At 41.1% G+C, this 19,439-nt stretch overlaps 1 protein-coding gene across 2 annotated transcripts; it reads left to right on the forward strand.

Moving 5' to 3' along the window:
- The first annotated feature begins 385 nt into the window (after positions 1-385).
- LOC311144287 (mothers against decapentaplegic homolog 2) lies at positions 386-19,104 on the forward strand. Of its 2 annotated transcripts, none has more exons than XM_084180302.1 (11): positions 386-573; positions 3,610-4,017; positions 13,375-13,464; positions 13,757-13,950; positions 14,155-14,289; positions 14,387-14,461; positions 14,640-14,693; positions 14,882-15,094; positions 17,433-17,570; positions 17,800-17,944; positions 18,310-19,104. In XM_084180302.1, exons 2-11 carry the CDS (start codon positions 3,782-3,784, stop codon positions 18,431-18,433), a joined length of 1,404 nt encoding a protein of 467 aa, XP_084036428.1. In that variant the 5' UTR covers positions 386-573; positions 3,610-3,781; the 3' UTR covers positions 18,434-19,104. The 2 variants fall into 2 exon arrangements, with proteins under 2 accessions (XP_084036428.1, XP_084036429.1); XM_084180303.1 differs by having other exon boundaries at positions 399-573; positions 14,387-14,449.
- Positions 19,105-19,439: the final 335 nt, after the last annotated feature.

Consider the following 19,439-nt stretch of genomic DNA (forward strand, 5'->3'; position numbering starts at 1 on the left):
AATCTTATCTTTGTGGAACCAATTGTGCATCATTTCAAATTAGGGTATGCCGCTACATGCAATATTTCTTTCCTCATCTCTAGTTTTTATGGAATATGAGAAAGGTTTAGCAGTTATAACAATTTATAAAAAATTAATGGATCGCTATCTAGTTCCTCACTCTGACAATTTATTAAAAAAATTATGGATCGCTGTCTAGTTCCTCACTCTGACAATGTCAACGACAGATTCGGAAAATAAACCATGCTGTCAAATAAACAAAAAAGATTGACATTGCTGTAGACCAATCCGATATACGAAAATAATATGATTGGCTTGTTTGATCCAATCAGGTGATAAGAGGAGGGATTAAGATTCTGAATGCAGCTAGCTTGCTAGGGTGTCTTTCTTGTTCAGGTCTAGCTAACTTGTGAAGCTAAGCGGCTAGCTAGTTATCAGACTTGAGAAAAGGCAGCAATCTTCTCGTCGAGATAGCAACTACATTTATAGTTGGTTTTAAAAGAAAGGTTTCCCCCTTTGTTTACTGCATATATCGTTACACAGCGAAGAGTTCGTGATTCTCATCATCAGGGGGTAATGCAATGCTTTTCATTTTCCCTCGACTTTTGTGATGTTAGCTGCTAGGTTTTATTTTGGCTAGCTGTTATTTATCACTTTAAGTGTTAACATAACATGTGATTGTTATTCTAACTGGCAATGATGATGATGGTGGTGTATCATGTCTCCAGCAAATCATTGTTTCATTATAGCATACATTAGCGAACTAGCTAGCTAGTCATTTAGCGAACGTTAGCTGCATTGAATAAGCTTGAGTTAGCTAACGTTAGCTAGAGTGGCACAACAAAAGGAATTGGCGATAATGTACTCCAACCATACACGTTATGTACTCAATACTTTCCTTCGCTTTTTATAGCTACCTTATGAGTAATCAATTGTTAATATGACTATCTAATTTGACTAGCTATATAGTTAACGTTAGTAGATTTACTGCTGATAAAATGGCCATCATCAACCAACCGGCCTGGAAGTATTAACTAGCTAACGTTAGCTATGGGCCGGATAACTAGCTAGCCCCGGCCTTAGCCGAGATAGCTAGCTTTCTACTACTTGTAGCTACAATATATAATCTAACCAGCATAGGAGTTTATCAATTGAACAATTTATCACGGAAGCTAGCTAACCACCCGGTAAATTAAGATGTGGTGTTATACAGCATCCACCCGTACTGCTAGTATTTAAATATTATTTTTGTACATGTGTATATTCGCAAACAATGGTAGCTATGATGTTAACTTGTTGCTGTAGCCAGCAGATCCGACCCGCTTGCTGATAGCTGCACTAGAGTTGGACAGCATTCCTGTGTATATTAAAGGGGAATGGAAACACAAGGCTTTAGAACATCAGCTAACTGTAAATCGCCATTGTTGCATCACTCGCAAGATTTCCCAAAAATGGCTGAAAGACTATAAACTCTGCGTGCATTAATGAGCATAATTTGCTAATGTCAAACAACATATGAAAACATGATACATATTTTGAAAGCTGAGAAACAGCCCTTTCAAATGATATGACATACAAAAGTCAAGAAAAAATGTGAAAGTGTGTATCTTATACAAACATCTACGCTTTTTCAACAAACTGCCAATTACACAACTTCCTAATGAAGATAGAGGAAAAACTTGAGAATATTGAGTCTTCCTTATTTTGTAAGGATTGAACGTCTGAAATCATAATAGTAATACACTACATGGCCAAAAGTTTGTGGAAACCTGCTCGTCGAACATCTCATTCCAAAGTCATGGGCATTAATATGGAGTTGGTCCCTCCCTTTGCTGCTATAACAGCCTCCACTCTTCTGGGAAGGCTTTCCACTACAGTTTACAGTTTAGTCATTTAGCAGACGCTCTTATCCAGAGCGACTTCCAATTAGTGAGTGCATACATTTTTCATACTGCCCCCCCCCCCCCATGGGAATCGAACCCACAACCCTTGCGTTGCAAGCCCCATCCTCTACCAACTGAGCTACAGGAGGGCCACTAGATGTTGGAACATTGCTGTGGGGACTTGCTTCCATTCAGCCACAGGAGCATTAGTGATGTTGGCCGATTAGGCCTGGCTCGCAGTCGGTGTTCCAATTCATCCTACAGGTGTTCAATGGGATTTAGGTCAGGGCTCTGTGCAGACCAGTCAAGTTCTTCCACACCGATCTCGACAAACCTTTTCTGTATGGACCTCGCTTTGTGCACGCTGAAACAGGAAAGGGCCTTCCCCAAACTGTTGTTAAAGTGTAGCATAGGTTGTGAGCTCTGCAAACAGTGTGTCCACTCCGACAATGGGAATGGTACATGACCGTAATAATAATATATTGAATGCATTAACAGAAATGACCTTAACAAACATTGTAGATTAGAATGGTAAATGTACTACTGCTGATACTGGTATGCCATCCCCGCGGCCTCCGCATTGAATTAGTCCACTGAGACCGGTGTGAATGCATTAACAGAAATTATCGTAACCAAACAAACATTGTAGATTAGAAATTATGGGAATTAACGGTAAATGTAGGCTACTGCTGATGTGTAATGGGGAATTGATAGACATTAACAATCAAATGGCAAACTATTCACACAATGAAGTTATGAAATGCTGAATGCGCACGAAATGGCGGGAAAGAGCACATTCAATAGAGAGAGAAATGCCTTGTGCATCTTAGCCACACTCCGCTTCTTCTTGGACCGTGGCATCCCCGCAGCCTCCTCAATGAATTAGTCCACTGAGAGAGAAAAAATGTATTTTGCGACTGCTCGACAAAAAAATAAAAAAATATTGGTTGACCAGCAGCCTATTGACCAAACAATCGACCAGTCGACTAAATGGGGTCAGCCCTGGAACCCCTATTATTTCACAGTCCATATAACTTGTGTGATTTGTTAAGACACATTTTACTCCTGAACTAATTTGTCTTGCCTGAACAAAGGAGCTGAATACGTATGCAACGACTATTTTAGTTAACTAATTTTTATTAATAAAAAAACATTTCACTTTGACAAAGTATTTTGAGTAGATTGACAAATTACAATTAAATACATTTTGGGGGGTGCAACTCAATATTATGAAGATGTTCCTAATGTTTTGTATACTCGATGTACACAGGAATGCTGTCTGACCCTAGTGCAGCTGTAAGTGGGCGGGTCTGATCTGCTGGCTAATGTAACTGCAATTGTTGCTGATAAAAGGATGTGATGGTGGGATTAGCTGCCTAAACTCAACTCCCCGTGGGGATTTACAATGGAGTTGAGCGGCGACTAGTGTGGGCAGACTGGCGCTCCGACGTCGCATATTTTTCATTTCAGCACCCAAAGAATAGCCCGCTATTACACAGAACGTCGGAGCTCCAGTTCAACCACACTAGTCGCTGCTCAACTCCATCATAAATTGTGGGGTTGAGTTTAATCGGCTATGGTGGATAAGGGATTTAACTAGTTTTTCAAGACCACCCATTCACTTTGAAAAGGACCCCACACACAATTGAATGCACTGTCACGTCACACATCAATCTCTTTATTCAGACATTCATTACTGAATTCCTGTTTGATTTCCCCTCCTCAGGTGTCATCTCTTCTGCACATATCTAGCTCATCCTCACGCCAGCCCTGTGATTCCTCACAAAACAGAGGGACCACACCAGAGAAAGGGCCAAACTGTGCCTCCCTTCCTCCAGGTCCCCTCTGCCTCTGAGTGTGTTTGAGTTCTCTCAAGACTCCTCCTCGCTTCACCCAAAATGTCCTCCATCTTGCCTTTCACCCCTCCGGTCGTAAAGAGGCTTCTGGGGTGGAAGAAGTCAGCCAGCGGCCCTGGGGGAGCAGGGGGTGGAGAGCAGAATGGCCAGGAGGAGAAGTGGTGTGAGAAGGCTGTCAAGAGCCTGGTTAAGAAGCTGAAGAAGACTGGACAGCTGGACGAGCTGGAGAAGGCCATCACCACCCAGAACTGCAACACCAAGTGTGTCACCATCCCCAGGTACGTAACCTCATGCCAGGTAACAACACAGAGCTAGGGTCAGCTTACAGTTGACCTTGCATCAGAAATCTTTGTTGTCTGGAGATGATTATTTTACCCATGTATTTACTATCGGCTAGCCCTCTAGTGGCCTCCTCTTTCTTTAAACAGCCTGTAACATACAAGGTCCTAAAACATAGAGGTCTTATCAACTCCCAAATTATTTTACATTTTATACTTAAATCTTTCTGTCCTCCATTGAATCTCAGAAGTTGTCCTACAGTTAGTTTTGTAAATGCTGACTCAGCACCCCACCATGTACTTGTACAGTGCTTTCAGAAAGTATTCATACCCCTTGATTTATTCCACATTTTGTTGTTACAGCCTGAATTTAAAAAAATCTATGAAATAGATTATTTTTCCTCATCATAGCATGCCACCACCATGCTTCACGGTAGGTATGGTGTTAGACGGGTGATGAGCTGTGCCTGCTTTGCATTCAGGCCAAAGAGTTCAATTGTTGTCTCATCAGACCTTATGCTCTGTCTTTCACGTGCCTTTTTGCGAACTCCAGGTGTGCTGTCGCGCTTCCGTCTGGCCAGTCTCCCATAAAGCCCAGATTGGTGAATTGCTGTAGACCAGGATTCTTAAATTCCGGTCCTGGAGGGCCGAAACACTTCTGTTTTTTATTTCTACCTGGTAGTTAATTGCACTCACCTGGTGTCCCAGGTCTGAATTAGCCCCTGATTAGAAGGAGAGGATGAAAAACAGAGGTGTTTCGGCCCTCCAGGACCGGAATTGAAGAACCCTGCTGTAGACTGTTGTCGTTCTGGCAGGCTCTCCCATCTCAGCCAAGGAACTCTGTAGTTCTGTCAGTGGTCATTGGGTTCTTGGTCACCTCCCTGACCAAGGTCCTTCTTGCCTGGTCGCTCAGTTTGGTCAGACGGCCAGAGTTTGGGTAGTTCCATATTTTTTTCAATTTCCCAATGATGCTGTGCTCTTGGAAACTTTCAACACTTTAGAAATTGTTTTATACCCTTCCCCATATACATGCCTCATCACAATTGTTTCTCGGAGACCTACGGACAGTTCCTTGGACTTCATGGTATATCTCTGACATGCACTGTCAACTGTGGGACCTTATATAGACAGGTGTGTTTTATTTCTAAATCATGCCGAAACAATTGTATTGCCCACAGGTGGACTCCAATCAAGTTGTAGTGACATCTCAAGGATGAGCAAAGGAAATTGGATGCACCTGAGCTTAATTTGGAGTGCCATAACAAAGGGGTGTGAATACTTATGCAAATGAGATTTCATTTTCAATACATTTGCAAAAATGTCTAAACATGTTCACTTTGTCATTATGGGGTATTGTCTGTAGATGGGTGAGAATCAATTTTGAATTCAGGCTGTAACAACAAAATGTGGAATGAATACTTTCTGAAGGCACTGTATGACATTTGTCTGAGGATGTAGGGTGAGAACATTCCTTATCAGCCAGTTAACCTTGATGTCCTAGAGTAGAACATGTTCTCTGGGTATGTTGTAAAATAACCTTTTATTCATTGATGACCTGGTAAGAACAGTTCAGATGTTTGTATGTGTATTAGATACTGAGTAAATTGGTATAGATCTTGTTGACAGGTGGAATCAATATATTTTGTAAGCCAATAATTGATGGTCTTGCAAAGAAATTGAAAGAAGAATTTATTGCAACCAGGGCTCGGAAGTTAGACCATTTTGTTCACATATGCTCCTAAATATTTTGCTGTGCGACCAGACATTCTATTTTGGGAGCACCAGTGCAAAGGAAAAAAAATCTCCCACATAATAGTTGCAATGATTAGGCTTCGCTGTACCGTTATTTCGAAGTGCCCTAGAGAAAAAAGAGCGCAGATTCGTACCTGTCACGGCTGCACCATTCCTACAGAGATAATGGCTTGTTTCTAGCCCGAACAGTTCAAACAATATGACCGGTTTGCGGGCTGCATTTTACTTTCATTTACCATGTCGTGGGTCGTACCAAAACCACCCGTGGGCATTTGTTTACACCTTGTTCAATCATGTTACTTCATTAGGTAGCTAGCTAGCTAAGAACCTGGTTACTTTACCAGTATATCCAAACATTTGTGGGGAACAAATAAAGGAAAAGGGATAGCTTCTTCAGGAGATCAATGATCATAGCAATTAATGAATGACTGATCTCTTGCATGTCGTCACTCACCAACCTGGCGCTCTTTAAAACCCTCTAAGATCGATGTCCGCGCCCTTGCGGAAATCGGTGATGTCATCACGTTTTATTAAATAAAACCCTGTGTGTTTACGCTAGAAACTTCCAGATTTTTGCATGGGCTTCGTCTCAATCCATAGAATCCGCTGGTGTCAGGCTTCTGAATAGTAGATTGGCGCATCCCAAAAGCGGTGTTTGTCAGACATGAGAGGATGCCAAAAAGTGACTGTTCACGAAAACATCTGTAAAGCCTGAACGGTTTGAGCTAGGACTCCACTATCAAAAACAGAGACTCTCACGAACACAGACATGTTGCCTGTTTTGCTATACGACGCCCACAAGCTTCACAGGACTCGTCTGACGTCAGTCCCTTCGGTCTGCCCACTTTTTTATTTCTTCTCACAAATGTCTGTAAAGTCAATGGTTTGAGCTCACTAGGGTTGGGTGATTTTACAATTGCATCGTCGATTGTAACGCCACGATGGCATCACCAGCGATGGTTTAGCATATTTGAGCTTGACTGCACGCTGGAGTCGGGCAGCGCATTGAGCACACAGCAGGCCGCCGTGCCAAATGGCCTATTCCCTAATTGCCATAGCCTACATTTTCAATACATACTGTAAGTGTATTGACATAATGCAAGAGAACAATGTAGAAGGAGCGAAGAGCATCAAAGCAGCACAAAAGGTCAGATAGGGCCTAACATGTTTTTTTTCTCTCTCCTCCAAAGTCGGATGATCATGGGCCTTTTGCAGCGGACACGCCGTTGTCTTGCTTATTGTTTTAAAATCTTAATTTCCCCTTTTTTCTCTAATCCCCATTTGATTTGAATGTGACTTGTTGGCCTAGGCATAGCCTACTCTTTCATGATCAACGATCGAATGAATCTATAGGCCTAACGGAGTTCCATCTCAAAGTTGTTTGCTAATAGCCTAAATAACACATAGTATAGTAACAACGAGAGAGAGAGAGAACAAACAATTGCAAGAGAGTAATCGAATAGGAAGTTTAAACAAACCTGATACGTTTCTTCTTTACTTGACCAACGTGTTGGCAAAATAAATTGTGCTGTTGGAAAATGTATCCTTGCAAACCAAACAGCCAATAATATAGGACTACACATAGGCTACCGTCAATAACAGTTGCAGTAAACGTTACTTTGACAAGTTAAACTAATATTTAATATTGTCTAAGTGTTTATTAATGTTCTTGAATTGCACAACGTACTTGAAAAACTCCTGCAGCAGCACTTTCCATAAGTGTGAACAAAAAATAAAATTGGATTTGTCTCACAAACAACTTTAATTTGAATAGCTTACAAATTGTGCATTTATATAGAAGTCAACAACAATCAGATAAAACAAGTTATTATTTAGCCTGTAACATTCTTTATAACACTTAAATGAACGTTGGGCTAAAAATGAGTAGGTCTATCATCCTTAGGCTGTGCCTTTCTGCCTATCGAACTGTAAAAATCCTAAATATACTATCGGATAAAACAAATTATTTGTAACATTCTTTATAACAAGGAACACCAGCATGGTCTCCCCCAGAGTAGCTAACTCTGCAGGATGACGGAGGTTTGTAGTCTGTCCATCCTTTGCCCTGAATCTTTTTGCATATTCTGCAAGTGACTTGGGTCAGGTCTGCTGGCTCACCTTTATCATTCAGCCTTAAACCGAAGAACTGCCAAAAAGGCGAACACATAGTTTTCTTTCCCACCAAGTCAGCCATCGTTTCTTTCTGATTTAGCGAAGGCAGTCTATAATATAGTTACTAAGTGAAATCCTGTCACTTAAAAAAAAAATTTTTTTACAGTCTGAAACTGTCGGAAAGTAGCCTAATGGAAGAATGTCGCAAATGCGCTAACCCAGATTATCAAGAAGAAATGACAATAGCCTACACTTGATACAGCTATAATATTCGTTTTTTTTAAAGGTAGGCTAATATAACTGATATCTGAGAAACATAGCCCTACCAATTAGAAAATAATTCTGCAATTTTGTTTGAACAGTGATTTAATGACATTGTGTGGCTTTTGTAACAATTTAAATAAGAATTACATTATGCACCAAATCACAGTTCTTATATAACCAATGTATCCTTTTTCTATTGCGTTCTTCCGGCCAAAGAAAAAAAATAAACGATACAATCGTATATCAACGATGTTTGGACTGGACGATGGAACAATGTGTCATTCCAGACATCGCCCAACCCTAGAATTCACGCCCACAAGCTTCACAATACTTTTCTGAAGGTAACCCGGTACCAGGCAGTAAAAAAGTTAATAAGTAGAATATGCCCAAACTTTAAATGTGGGTCTACATTTGCATGCCATGAGCTAGGGTTTGGTGCGATCCAGATTTTCATATCGTTTCTGTATTATACCGGGGAATACAGTATTACCGAATGTGCACACAAGGGGCGCTATTTCGACGCACAAAACAAATTAGGCAACGGGAATCTTGATCCATGAGGGGATTGAATGCATCTGCTGTAACCAAGAAGCTTGATCTTGACATCTAGCCACTTAGATAGCAAGTTAGCAAACCAAATGCATAGCTGGAGCCCTGAGCTGGATATAATTTATTTGACACATATTAGATTTCTTATAGTTATTCTTAACTTATAGTTAGTTATAAGCAGTGGTGTAGCACGGTATTGAAAATCATACCGTCGGTATTTCTAAATACCCCGGTATACGGTATATCGCCCAAGCCTATCATGAGCTTTCTTATATCTTTCAGATATAGGGCAGGCACTTCAAAACGTACATCATTTTGATTTAAAAAATATATGTATACTATGTTTTGGCATGTATGAATGTGTTATTCAATGCGTTTCTATGGGCTAATAGCAGTAAGGTCAAATTCAATGTTTCAGCAAATAATTGCTTTTATATATACAGTACCAGTCAAAAGTTTGGACACACCTACTCATTCCAGGGTTTTCTTTATTTTTACTATTTTCTACATAGAAAATAATAGTGAAGACATCAAAACTATGAAATAACACATGGAATCATGTAGTAACCAAAACAGTGTTAAACAAATCAAAATATTTTATATTTGAGATTCTTCAAATAGCCACCCTTTGCCTTGACAGCTTTGCACACTCTTGGCATTCTCTCAACCAGCTTCATGAGGAATGCTTTTCCAACAGTCTTGAAGGAGTTCCCACATATGCTGAGCACTTGTTGGCTGCTTTTCCTTCACTCTGCGGTCCAACTCATCCCAAACCATCTCAATTGGGTTGAGGTCGGGTGATTGTAGAGGCCAGGTCATCTGATGCAGCACTCCGTCACTCTCCTTCTTGGTCAAATAGCCCTTACACAGCCTGGATGTGTGTTTTGGGTCATTGTCCTGTTTAAATATAATGATAGTCCAACTAAGCGCAAACCAGATGGGATGGCGTAACATGTGGTAGCCATGCTGGTTAAGTGTGCCTTGAATTCTAAATAAATCACTGACAATGTCACCAGCAAAGCACCCCCACACCATAACCCCACCTCCTCCATGCTTCACGGTGGGAACCACACATGCGGAGATCATCCATTCACCTACTCTGCATCTCACAAAGACACGGCGGTTGGAACCAAAAATCTCAGACCAAAGGACAGATTTCCACCGGTCTAATGTCCATTGCTCGTGTTTCTTGGCCTAGCAAGTCTCTTCTTATTATTGGTGTCCTTTAGTAGTGGTTTCTTTGCAGCAATACGACCATGAAGGCCTGATTCACACAGTCTCCTCTGCTGTTGAGATGTGTCTGTTACTTGAACTCCGTGAAGCATTTATTTGGCCTGCAATTTCTGAGGCTTTGAACTCTAATGAACTTATCCTTTGCAGCAGAGGTAACTCTGGGTCTTCCTTTCCTGTGGCGGTCCTCATGAGAGACAGTTTCATCATGGCGCTTGATGGTTTTTGCAACTGCACTTGAAGAAACTTTCAAAGTTCTTGAAATTTTCCGGATTGACTGACCATATCTTAAAGTAATGATGGACTGTCGTTTCTTTTTTATTATTTGAGCTGTTCTTGCCATAATATGGACTTGGTCTTCTGTATCTACCTAGTCACAACACACACAAATGGTGGCTATTTGAAGAATCTCAAATATAAAATATGTTTTGATTTGTTTAACACTTTTTTTTGGGTTACTACATGATTCCATATGTGTTATTTCATAGTTTTGATGTCTTCACTATTATTTTACAATGTAGAAAATAGTAAAACTAAAGAAAAAAAAAACTTGGAATAAGTAGGTGTCCAAACTTTTCACTGGTACTGTATCGCTATATATTTTTGTATACCTACAGGGGTCCTAAAAGTCCAAATCAAATAGCTAAATGATCCATGGTATGACCATCTTTAAAAACAATCTGTGTATTAGCTTACTAGATATCACCCCCTAAAGGCTTAGACTAAAGAGGGTTGAGTGTATAATTTTCTATGTAATTAATCTCAATAGGTAGTGCTTTTACACAGTGTAGAAGCCTAATAATCCACAAAAGTAGCTAGAATTCATATAGGCCCAATATAGGCTATACAGTGAGGGAAAAAAGTATTTGATCCCCTGCTGATTTTGTACGTTTGCCCACTGACAAAGAAATGATCAGTCTAATTTTAATGGTAGGTTTATTTGAACAGTGAGAGACAGAATAACAACAAAAAAATCCAGAAAAACGCATGTTTTAAATTGATTTGCATTTTAATGAGGGAAATAAGTATTTGACCCCCTCTCAATCAAAAAGATTTCTGGCTCCAAGGTGTCTTTTATACAGGTAACGAGCTGAGATTAGGAGCACACTCTTAAAGGGAGTGCTCCTAATCTCAGTTTGTTACCTGTATAATAGACACCTATCCACAGAAGCAATCAATCAATCAGATTCCATACTCTCCACCATGGCCAAGACCAAAGAGCTCTCCAAGGATGTCAGGGACAAGATTGTAGTCCTACACAAGGCTGGAATGGGCTACAAGACCATCGCCAAGCAGCTTGGTGAGAAAGTGACAACAGTTGGTGCGATTATTCGCAAATGGAAGAAACACAAAAGAACTGTCAATCTCCCTCGGCCTGGGGCTCCATGCAAGATCTCACCTTGTGGAGTTGCAATGATCATGAGAACGGTGAGGAATCAGCCCAGAACTACACGGGAGGATCTTGTCAATGATGGGACCATAGTCACCAAGAAAACAATTGGTAACACACTACGCCGTGAAGGACTGAAATCCTGCAGCTCCCGCAAGGTCCCCCTGCTCAAGAAAGCACATATATACATGCCCGTCTCAAGTTTGCCAATGAACATCTGAATGATTCAGAGGAGAACTGGGTGAAAGCGTTGTGGTCATATGAGACCAAAATCGAGCTCTTTGGCATCAACTCAACTCGCCGTGTTTGGAGGAGGAGGAATGCTGCCTATGACCTCAAGAACACCATCCCCACCGTCAAACATGGAGGTGGAAACATTATGCTTTGGGGGAGTTTTTCTGCTAAGGGGACAGGACAACTTCACCGCATCAAAGGAACGATGGACAGGGCCATGTACCGTCAAATCTTGGGTGAGAACCTCCTTCCCTCAGCCAGGGCATTGAAAATGAGTCGTGGATGGGTATTCCAGCATGACAATGACCCAAAACACACGGCCAAGGCAACAAAGGAGTGGCTCAAGGAGAAGCACATTAAGGTCCTGGAGTGGCCTAGTCAGTCTCCAGACCTTAATCCCATAGAAAATCTGTGGAGGGACCTGAAGGTTCGAGTTGCCAAACGTCAGCCTCGAAACCTTAATGACTTGGAGAAGATCTGCAAAGAGGAGTGGGACAAAATCCCTCCTGAGATGTGTGCAAACCTGGTGGCCAACTACAAGAAGCGTCTGACCTCTGTGATTGCCAACAAGGGTTTTGCCACCAAGTACTAAGTCATGTTTTGCAGAGGGGTCAAATACTTATTTCCCTCATTAAAATGCAAATACATTTATAACATTTTTGACATGCGTTTTTCTGGATTTTTTTGTTGTTATTCTGTCTCTCACTGTTCAAATAAACATACCATTAAAATTATAGACTGATCATTTCTTTGTCAGTGGGCAAATGTACAAAATCAGCAGGGGATCAAATACTTTTTTTCCCTCACTGTATATCAATTTAAAATCGTATTTTCTGTTGCTCCTAAATGTTATGTTGTGCTCCTAACTTTAAGTTGGGCACAGCAGTGCTACCAATGAGTGTTTAATTTAGAGCCCTGATTGCAACTCGCCAATCTCCATGTGTCATGCTTGTATATTAGAGGGAAGTTTAGAACCTATTTCAGAGCTCTTTTAGGAACACAAAACATATAGGCCTAGCCTGTAGTTTAGATTCAGTCCCACGTCTGCGGTAGGTTATATCAGCTCTGAATTCTGATTCTGGATATTGTATCAGAAGCAAATATCACATCATATTTCCCCATTCCATTTGTATTTCATTTCTAGAGTTAATTTTCTGATCATTTCTTTCTACGTGTCATTAGAATCACAAAGTGAGTTGTAGAGGGTGATTAAATGGAAATGTACTTTTTTTCCAAGGTTGCACCCTCCTTTTCTTTTAGTCCCATTGTGTGTCTTCTGTGTTTACTTGAATGTCTCAAGATTAAGTCAAGTGCTTCCAACCTACACAGCTGTGGTGGAAAAGTTTCAGTTATTCAGAATATTTGGTACAATGCCACAGTAACATTAGTAATGTTTTTTTGTCTTGCATACTGTTTCTTTGTATATACTACTATACTCCAGAGGAGGCTGGTGGGATGAGTTATAAGGGGACGGGCTCATTGTAATGGCTGGAATGGAATTAATGGAACAGTATTAAACATATGGAAACCACATGTTTGACTTCGTTCCATTAATTCCATTCCAGGCATTACAATGAACCGCTACTCCTAGAGCTCCTCCCACCAGCCTCCTCTGCTGTATTCCCATTTTATGCCGTTTTTCTTTATTCCGTCAAAAGGCTTCTCTTATTTGGCGTGTCTTTTTTCAGTTCCTGAAATACCTAATTGAAAATTACTCTAATAAAAGAGGCCTTTTAATGTTTACATTACCCATACTGGTATTTCTGAATGACTCATGCCCCATGTTTATCATTTGTTTTTGTTTTGTTTGGTTTTTCTGTGCACAGCAATTGCTCTGAAATATGGGGACTGAGTACACCAAATACGATAGAACAGTGGGATACCTCAGGCCTATACAGCTACCCTGACCAAACCAGGTGACTATCTATCCTCAACTGTCCTGTGCTACATACTGTTGTACAACCTTGATGTGGGAAGTAATCATTCTAGGGGGGTGAGAGACATTGAGAACACAAATTCCATTCATGCCTCTATCATTCTCACCTCATCACTCCCCTCCTCCCCTCTCCACACCCCCACCTTTTGTCTTCCTGGCCACATGCATCTCCATCTATTCTTCTTCTCTTCTTCCTATCGTTTCCTCCCCCATTTCTTCCTTCCTTTACACTTTCAATTCTCATCTATTTCCTCCATTGCCCATCCTGTCAGATCCCTGGATGGGCGCCTGCAGGTCTCCCACAGAAAGGGTCTTCCTCATGTCATCTACTGCCGCATGTGGCGATGGCCCGACCTGCACAGCCACCATGAACTGCGTGCCATCGAGGCCTGCGAGTACGCCTTCCACCTCAAGAAGGATGAGGTCTGCATCAACCCCTACCACTACCAGAGGGTGGAGACCCCGGGTAGGTTGTCTTTTGAACCACTAGTGTGTGTGCTGACTTGTAGGTGCCATAAAAGCCCATGTTAACAGCTAGTTGTGCGATTATTTATGCTGGCATGAGACATGAAAAAAGATGGGATACGTGGGAATAGTCTTCATTGATATTTTGTAAAGATGTCACTTCTTTGAACTTTGTTTGACATTTGAAGAATCTTCTCTCCTCTAGTTCTGCCTCCTGTACTTGTGCCAAGACACTCTGAAATTCTGACAGAACTTCCCCCATTGGATGACTACACTCATTCCATACCTGAGAACACAAACTTTCCTGCGGGGATCGAGCCTCCAAATAACTACATACCAGGTTTGTGCATCTACCATGAGTTGAAATGCGAATGGCCGTCATGATAACGATACATCAGGTTCAGTTCATCAGTATTTTCCCTCCCCTGTTACTATAGAAACGCCACCACCTGGATACATAAGTGAGGATGGGGAAGCCAGCGATCAACCGATGAATCAAAGTATGGACACAGGTATATTCCACTAACCTCAAATAGGTAGTTCTAACATAAAATAAGTAAGAAAACAGTTGTCAAACTGTCACGTTTCGATTTGTTGATTAAATATCTTAGTGGATTCTTTGCAACAATAAATCCGACCATGCAACTTTATAATTTCCTGAATTTTATTTTGTATTTGTATTATTATCAGGTTCTCCTGCTGAATTGTCCCCCGGCACCCTCTCACCTGTCAATCATAGCATGGGTAAGAATAACTGTCTCTCCACACCTGCTCGATGTCTGAAGCATCAGTCATTTATAATCTGAAATTTGACCAAATTCATTGAGTACTATTTAGACAGCCCAGTGCCCACTCTGGAGATCATTGGTCTACTCCTGTCAACATGTGTAGTTGCCTTTTATCATGACATCTCCCCCTTTTTTTTTTTTCAGACCTGCAGCCGGTGACTTACTCTGAGCCTGCGTTCTGGTGCTCTATAGCTTACTATGAGCTGAACCAGCGTGTTGGAGAGACATTCCACGCTTCGCAGCCCTCTCTGACCGTGGACGGTTTCACAGACCCCTCCAACTCAGAGCGTTTTTGTCTGGGACTGCTCTCCAACGTCAACAGGAACGCCACTGTGGAGATGACCAGGAGGCACATAGGTACAACGGGCTACGTCACAAGAGGCACACTATTCCCTATGTAGTGCACTACTTTTGAAGGCTCTGGCCAAAAGGAATATGGTGCCAATTCAGATTTGCACAGGATTTGTGCTGTGATTTAACAGATGTTTTGTTAGTGCTGAGCGATTAGTGCTTTTTGAGGTCGTTTCGGTTCGAAAATATAAAAAATAATCACGGTTTTCGATAATAAAAAATTTAAAAACATTAAATGTATTATGAAATAAAGATGTTACAATGATTTTTAGAGCTTTTTAATGGAAATGCCAAAGCCCAAAATAGTGAACATTCAATTGCCAAAACATTGAAAATATTCAATTTGTCTCTGTCAGGTCCACATTGGGTAGACGTCAATAGGAAATAGGAAATTACTATGAAATAATAAAATATTTCAGTAGTGTATATTACTTCGTTTTTATTTGATGACATTATTATTATTATATTTTTTGTATTTTACCCCCTTTTTCTCCCCAATTTAGTGATATCCAATTGCAATCTTGTCTCATCGCTGCAACTCGCCAACGGGCTCGGGAGAGGCAAAGGTCGAGTCATGCGTCCTCCGAAACATGACCCGCCAAACCGCGTTTCTTAACACCCATCCGCTTAACCCGGAAGCCACCCGCACCAATGTGTCAGAGGAAACACCGTTCAACTGACGACTGAAGTCAGCCTGCAGGCACCCGGCCCGCCACAAGGAGTCGCTAGAGCGCGATGAGCCAATTAAAGCCCCCCCGGCCAAATCCTCCCCTAACCCGGACAACGCTGGGCCAATTGTGCGCCGACCCGGGATCGAACCCGGGTCTGAAGTGACGCCTCAAGCACTGCGATGCAGTGCATTAGACCGCTGCGCCACTCGGGAGGCCACGACTTTATTAATATTTAGTCATCCAATTTAGCTAGCCTGCCTAAGTATTCTGTAGATCTTTCTGACTAATTCATTTGACTAGTTCTTCAAGGTAGATAAAGGTATACTTAAACAAATTGTCTCTGTCCCTCTCGTCGTTGTGTTCCGTGCGGTGTGTATCTAACGTAGCAGGCGTAAAAGTGTATCCGTCCAGAGATTTGTAAACAATGGGCGTCGTCCCAAAGGTGGTAAGGCAGGCGACAAGCTTAGGTCCAAAATAAACCCATAGAAACGGATTGGGCTTATTTTAGACAGATTTTGGCGAGAGTGAAACCTCTCACTTCGCCTCTTCCTCTCTGAGCCTGAAAAAAACTGGCACAATGGATTACGGTCATTGTAGTAAATTACCCCGTTTCTGCGCTGAACTAGGTTGAATATTTGCTTAATGAACACTTCAGCCCATCATCCCACATAGTTCTTGACTTGATTTCTCTCGTGAATGATTTGATTTCTCTCTAAAGAAACGGCATGTTGGACCTAGAATTAAAGTAATTGAAGAGATGTCGGTCAATTAGTTTAATAAAATAGCTCAGCACTGTTTTATACCTGAAATACTCATGCTTATTTACACTGAACACAAATATAAATACAACATGCAATGTGTTGATCCCATGTTTCATGAGCTGAAATAAAAGATCCCAGAAATGTTCCTTACGCACAAAAGGCTTATTTCTGTCAAATTTTGTGCACAAATGTGTTTACATCCCTGTTAGTGAGCTTTTCTCCTTTGCCAAGATAATCCATCTACCTGACAGGTGTGGCATATCAAGAAGCTGAATGATCATTACACATTATAAAAGGCCACTCTAAAATGTGCAGTTTTGTCACACAACACAATGCCACAGAAATCTAAAGTTTTAAGGGAGCGTTTGAATGCACAGAGATACATTGTTGTGCCATTCATCCGCCGCCATCACCTCATGTTTCAGCATGATAATGCACGGCCCCGCGTTGCAAGGATCTGCACACAATTCCTAGAAGCTGAAAATGTCCCAGTTCTTCCATGGCCTGCATACACACCATACATGTCACCCATTGAGCATGTTTGGGATGCTCTGGATCGACGTATATGACATGTTCCAGTTCTCGCCAATATCCAGCAAGTTCGCACAGCCATTGAAGATGAGTGGGACAACATTCCACAGGCCACAATCAACAGCCTGATCAACTCTATGAGAAGGAGATGTGTCGTGCTGCATGAGGCAGATGGTGGTCACCAGATACTGACTGGTTTTCTGATCTACGCCCCTACCTTTTAAAAAAAGTATCTGGGACCAATGTATTCCCAGTCATGTGAAATCCATTGATTTATTTCAATGGACTGTTTTCCTTATATGAACTCTAACTCAGTAAAATCGTTGAAATTGTTGCATGTTGCGTTTATTTTTGTTCAGTATATTTTGCATTATTCCACAGGAAGAGGAGTCAGGCTGTACTATATTGGCGGTGAGGTGTTTGCTGAGTGTCTCAGTGATAGCGCCATCTTTGTTCAGAGTCCAAACTGCAACCAGCGGTATGGATGGCACCCAGCAACCGTTTGCAAAATTCCTCCAGGTAACTTAGACAAAAACCATCTCTTTGATTTCTGATGTGCTCACTTCTATAATAATTTCATAGTATTACTAATATGTTTTCTCAGGTTTAGTTAGTCTTCCTACTTGCTTCTACAGCCAATATAATATTGATAGCAGGCTTTACTTGTTCTGCAGGCTTTACTTGTTATGTTGTAAACAAAGTCCATACATGATTCCCAGCTGACCCTCTCCTCCCCTCGCCCCCTCAGGTTGTAACCTGAAGATCTTTAACAACCAGGAGTTTGCAGCACTGCTGGCCCAGTCCGTAAACCAGGGCTTTGAGGCTGTGTACCAGCTCACCAGGATGTGCACCATCCGCATGAGCTTTGTCAAAGGTTGGGGGGCTGAATACAGGCAAGCATGATGACCGACTATTACAATAATACTTTTATTCTTGCAGTTGTACACATCTAAGTAGTTAGTAGAAGATGGATAGTCGGAGGAAGAAGGTAAAGTTAATGTAATCATTGGCATACATAAAATAACATTGTAGCTTGCTAATGGTCCGCTTTTCTGGATTTGTAGACAGTTTGGAATGTTTAAGGAGCTGGAGGGGTATTCAAACGTTACTTGTCAATCTTCAACAATACCTCTGTTACAGGGCAAGAAGTAAAAAAAAGTTCAGGCTAACCTTTGTTTTTGGGTGATGTTCCTGTGCTTGCTTGCATGCCGAGTGATTTCACTAATTTGGCTTTGTTGTTGTCGTTTTTGTCTCCCAGACGGCAGACTGTCACAAGCACTCCCTGCTGGATTGAGCTGCATTTAAATGGACCCCTGCAATGGCTGGACAAAGTGTTGACTCAGATGGGTTCCCCTTCTGTACGTTGCTCCAGTATGTCATAATCCTAGAAAACGACCCAAATAGTCGCCCACTCAAAGATCATAAAATTCTAACTTGAGTCCCATCGTGAAAAAAAAGCTGCAGAATTAATTTCTGCTGTAACATACTTCATAGTATTTGTGGCCTAGCGCCATGTCCCTGTCTAAACGCACACACGCAGTGAGACAGACTTGTCAGAATATAATTTGGCACTTTGTTACCCATCTTTGTGTTGCACCTTGTTAAATTGCTTTTCCCCAAATCCTTAATATTAGATCTATTTGTGGTACAAATAAAATGTATAATGGTTTTAAAGTCCAGGGATGAATTGTTGTAGGCAGGGGAAATACCAAAAAAGATTCTACACATAGTTTCTCAGTAAGAGAATGCTTGTATAAGTAACACAAGCATAAATGCTAAATATATTCATCCATCTTTTTGACCATGGGGTAACTTTTCTCTGGGAAACATGGATCCATCTTTTTTTTGTCAGGGGGAGTTAGCTTGGTTAAGAAATTAAGATGGCCTTTGTTGCTTTCTCCTTTAAAGGAAATGCTAAATTATGTTTTTTAAATGTAATTGCTTAATTGACGTAATTAACTCTTTACTCTTGTCAGAATATTTCTTTTTTTTTTATTCCAGATGTGTGTCGTTGTAAGACACACTTCTTAATGGACATATAGGAATGTTTAGCAAAAAAAACGAAACAAGCTGCAAAATCAATCTGGCTATAGTTGACATTAATTTGAGCTCTTTGTCATTATATGGCATCCTCAATGTTATTATAGGTAGCCTATGTTTCATTTGCACCACACACAGCCTCAGAATGCAGGCTAGTAAGTCCTGAACTTGCTTAGGTTTGGATGCACAGGGCAGGGACCAGAGAATATCAGCTGTAAAAGCTTTTTCTGATGTTTCACTGGGTGTCTAAGTCTCTCGAGGTGAATTATTGAAAGGTTATTTCACTTGGAGAATTGAAGGTATCAGTGAATTCTATATTGTGTTTAGCCTATATCCCCTTTCTTTTGC

This window comes from Coregonus lavaretus (assembly GCF_964263955.1).
Source record: "Coregonus lavaretus genome assembly, chromosome: 17".
In the NCBI taxonomy this organism is placed as follows: domain Eukaryota; kingdom Metazoa; phylum Chordata; class Actinopteri; order Salmoniformes; family Salmonidae; genus Coregonus; species Coregonus lavaretus.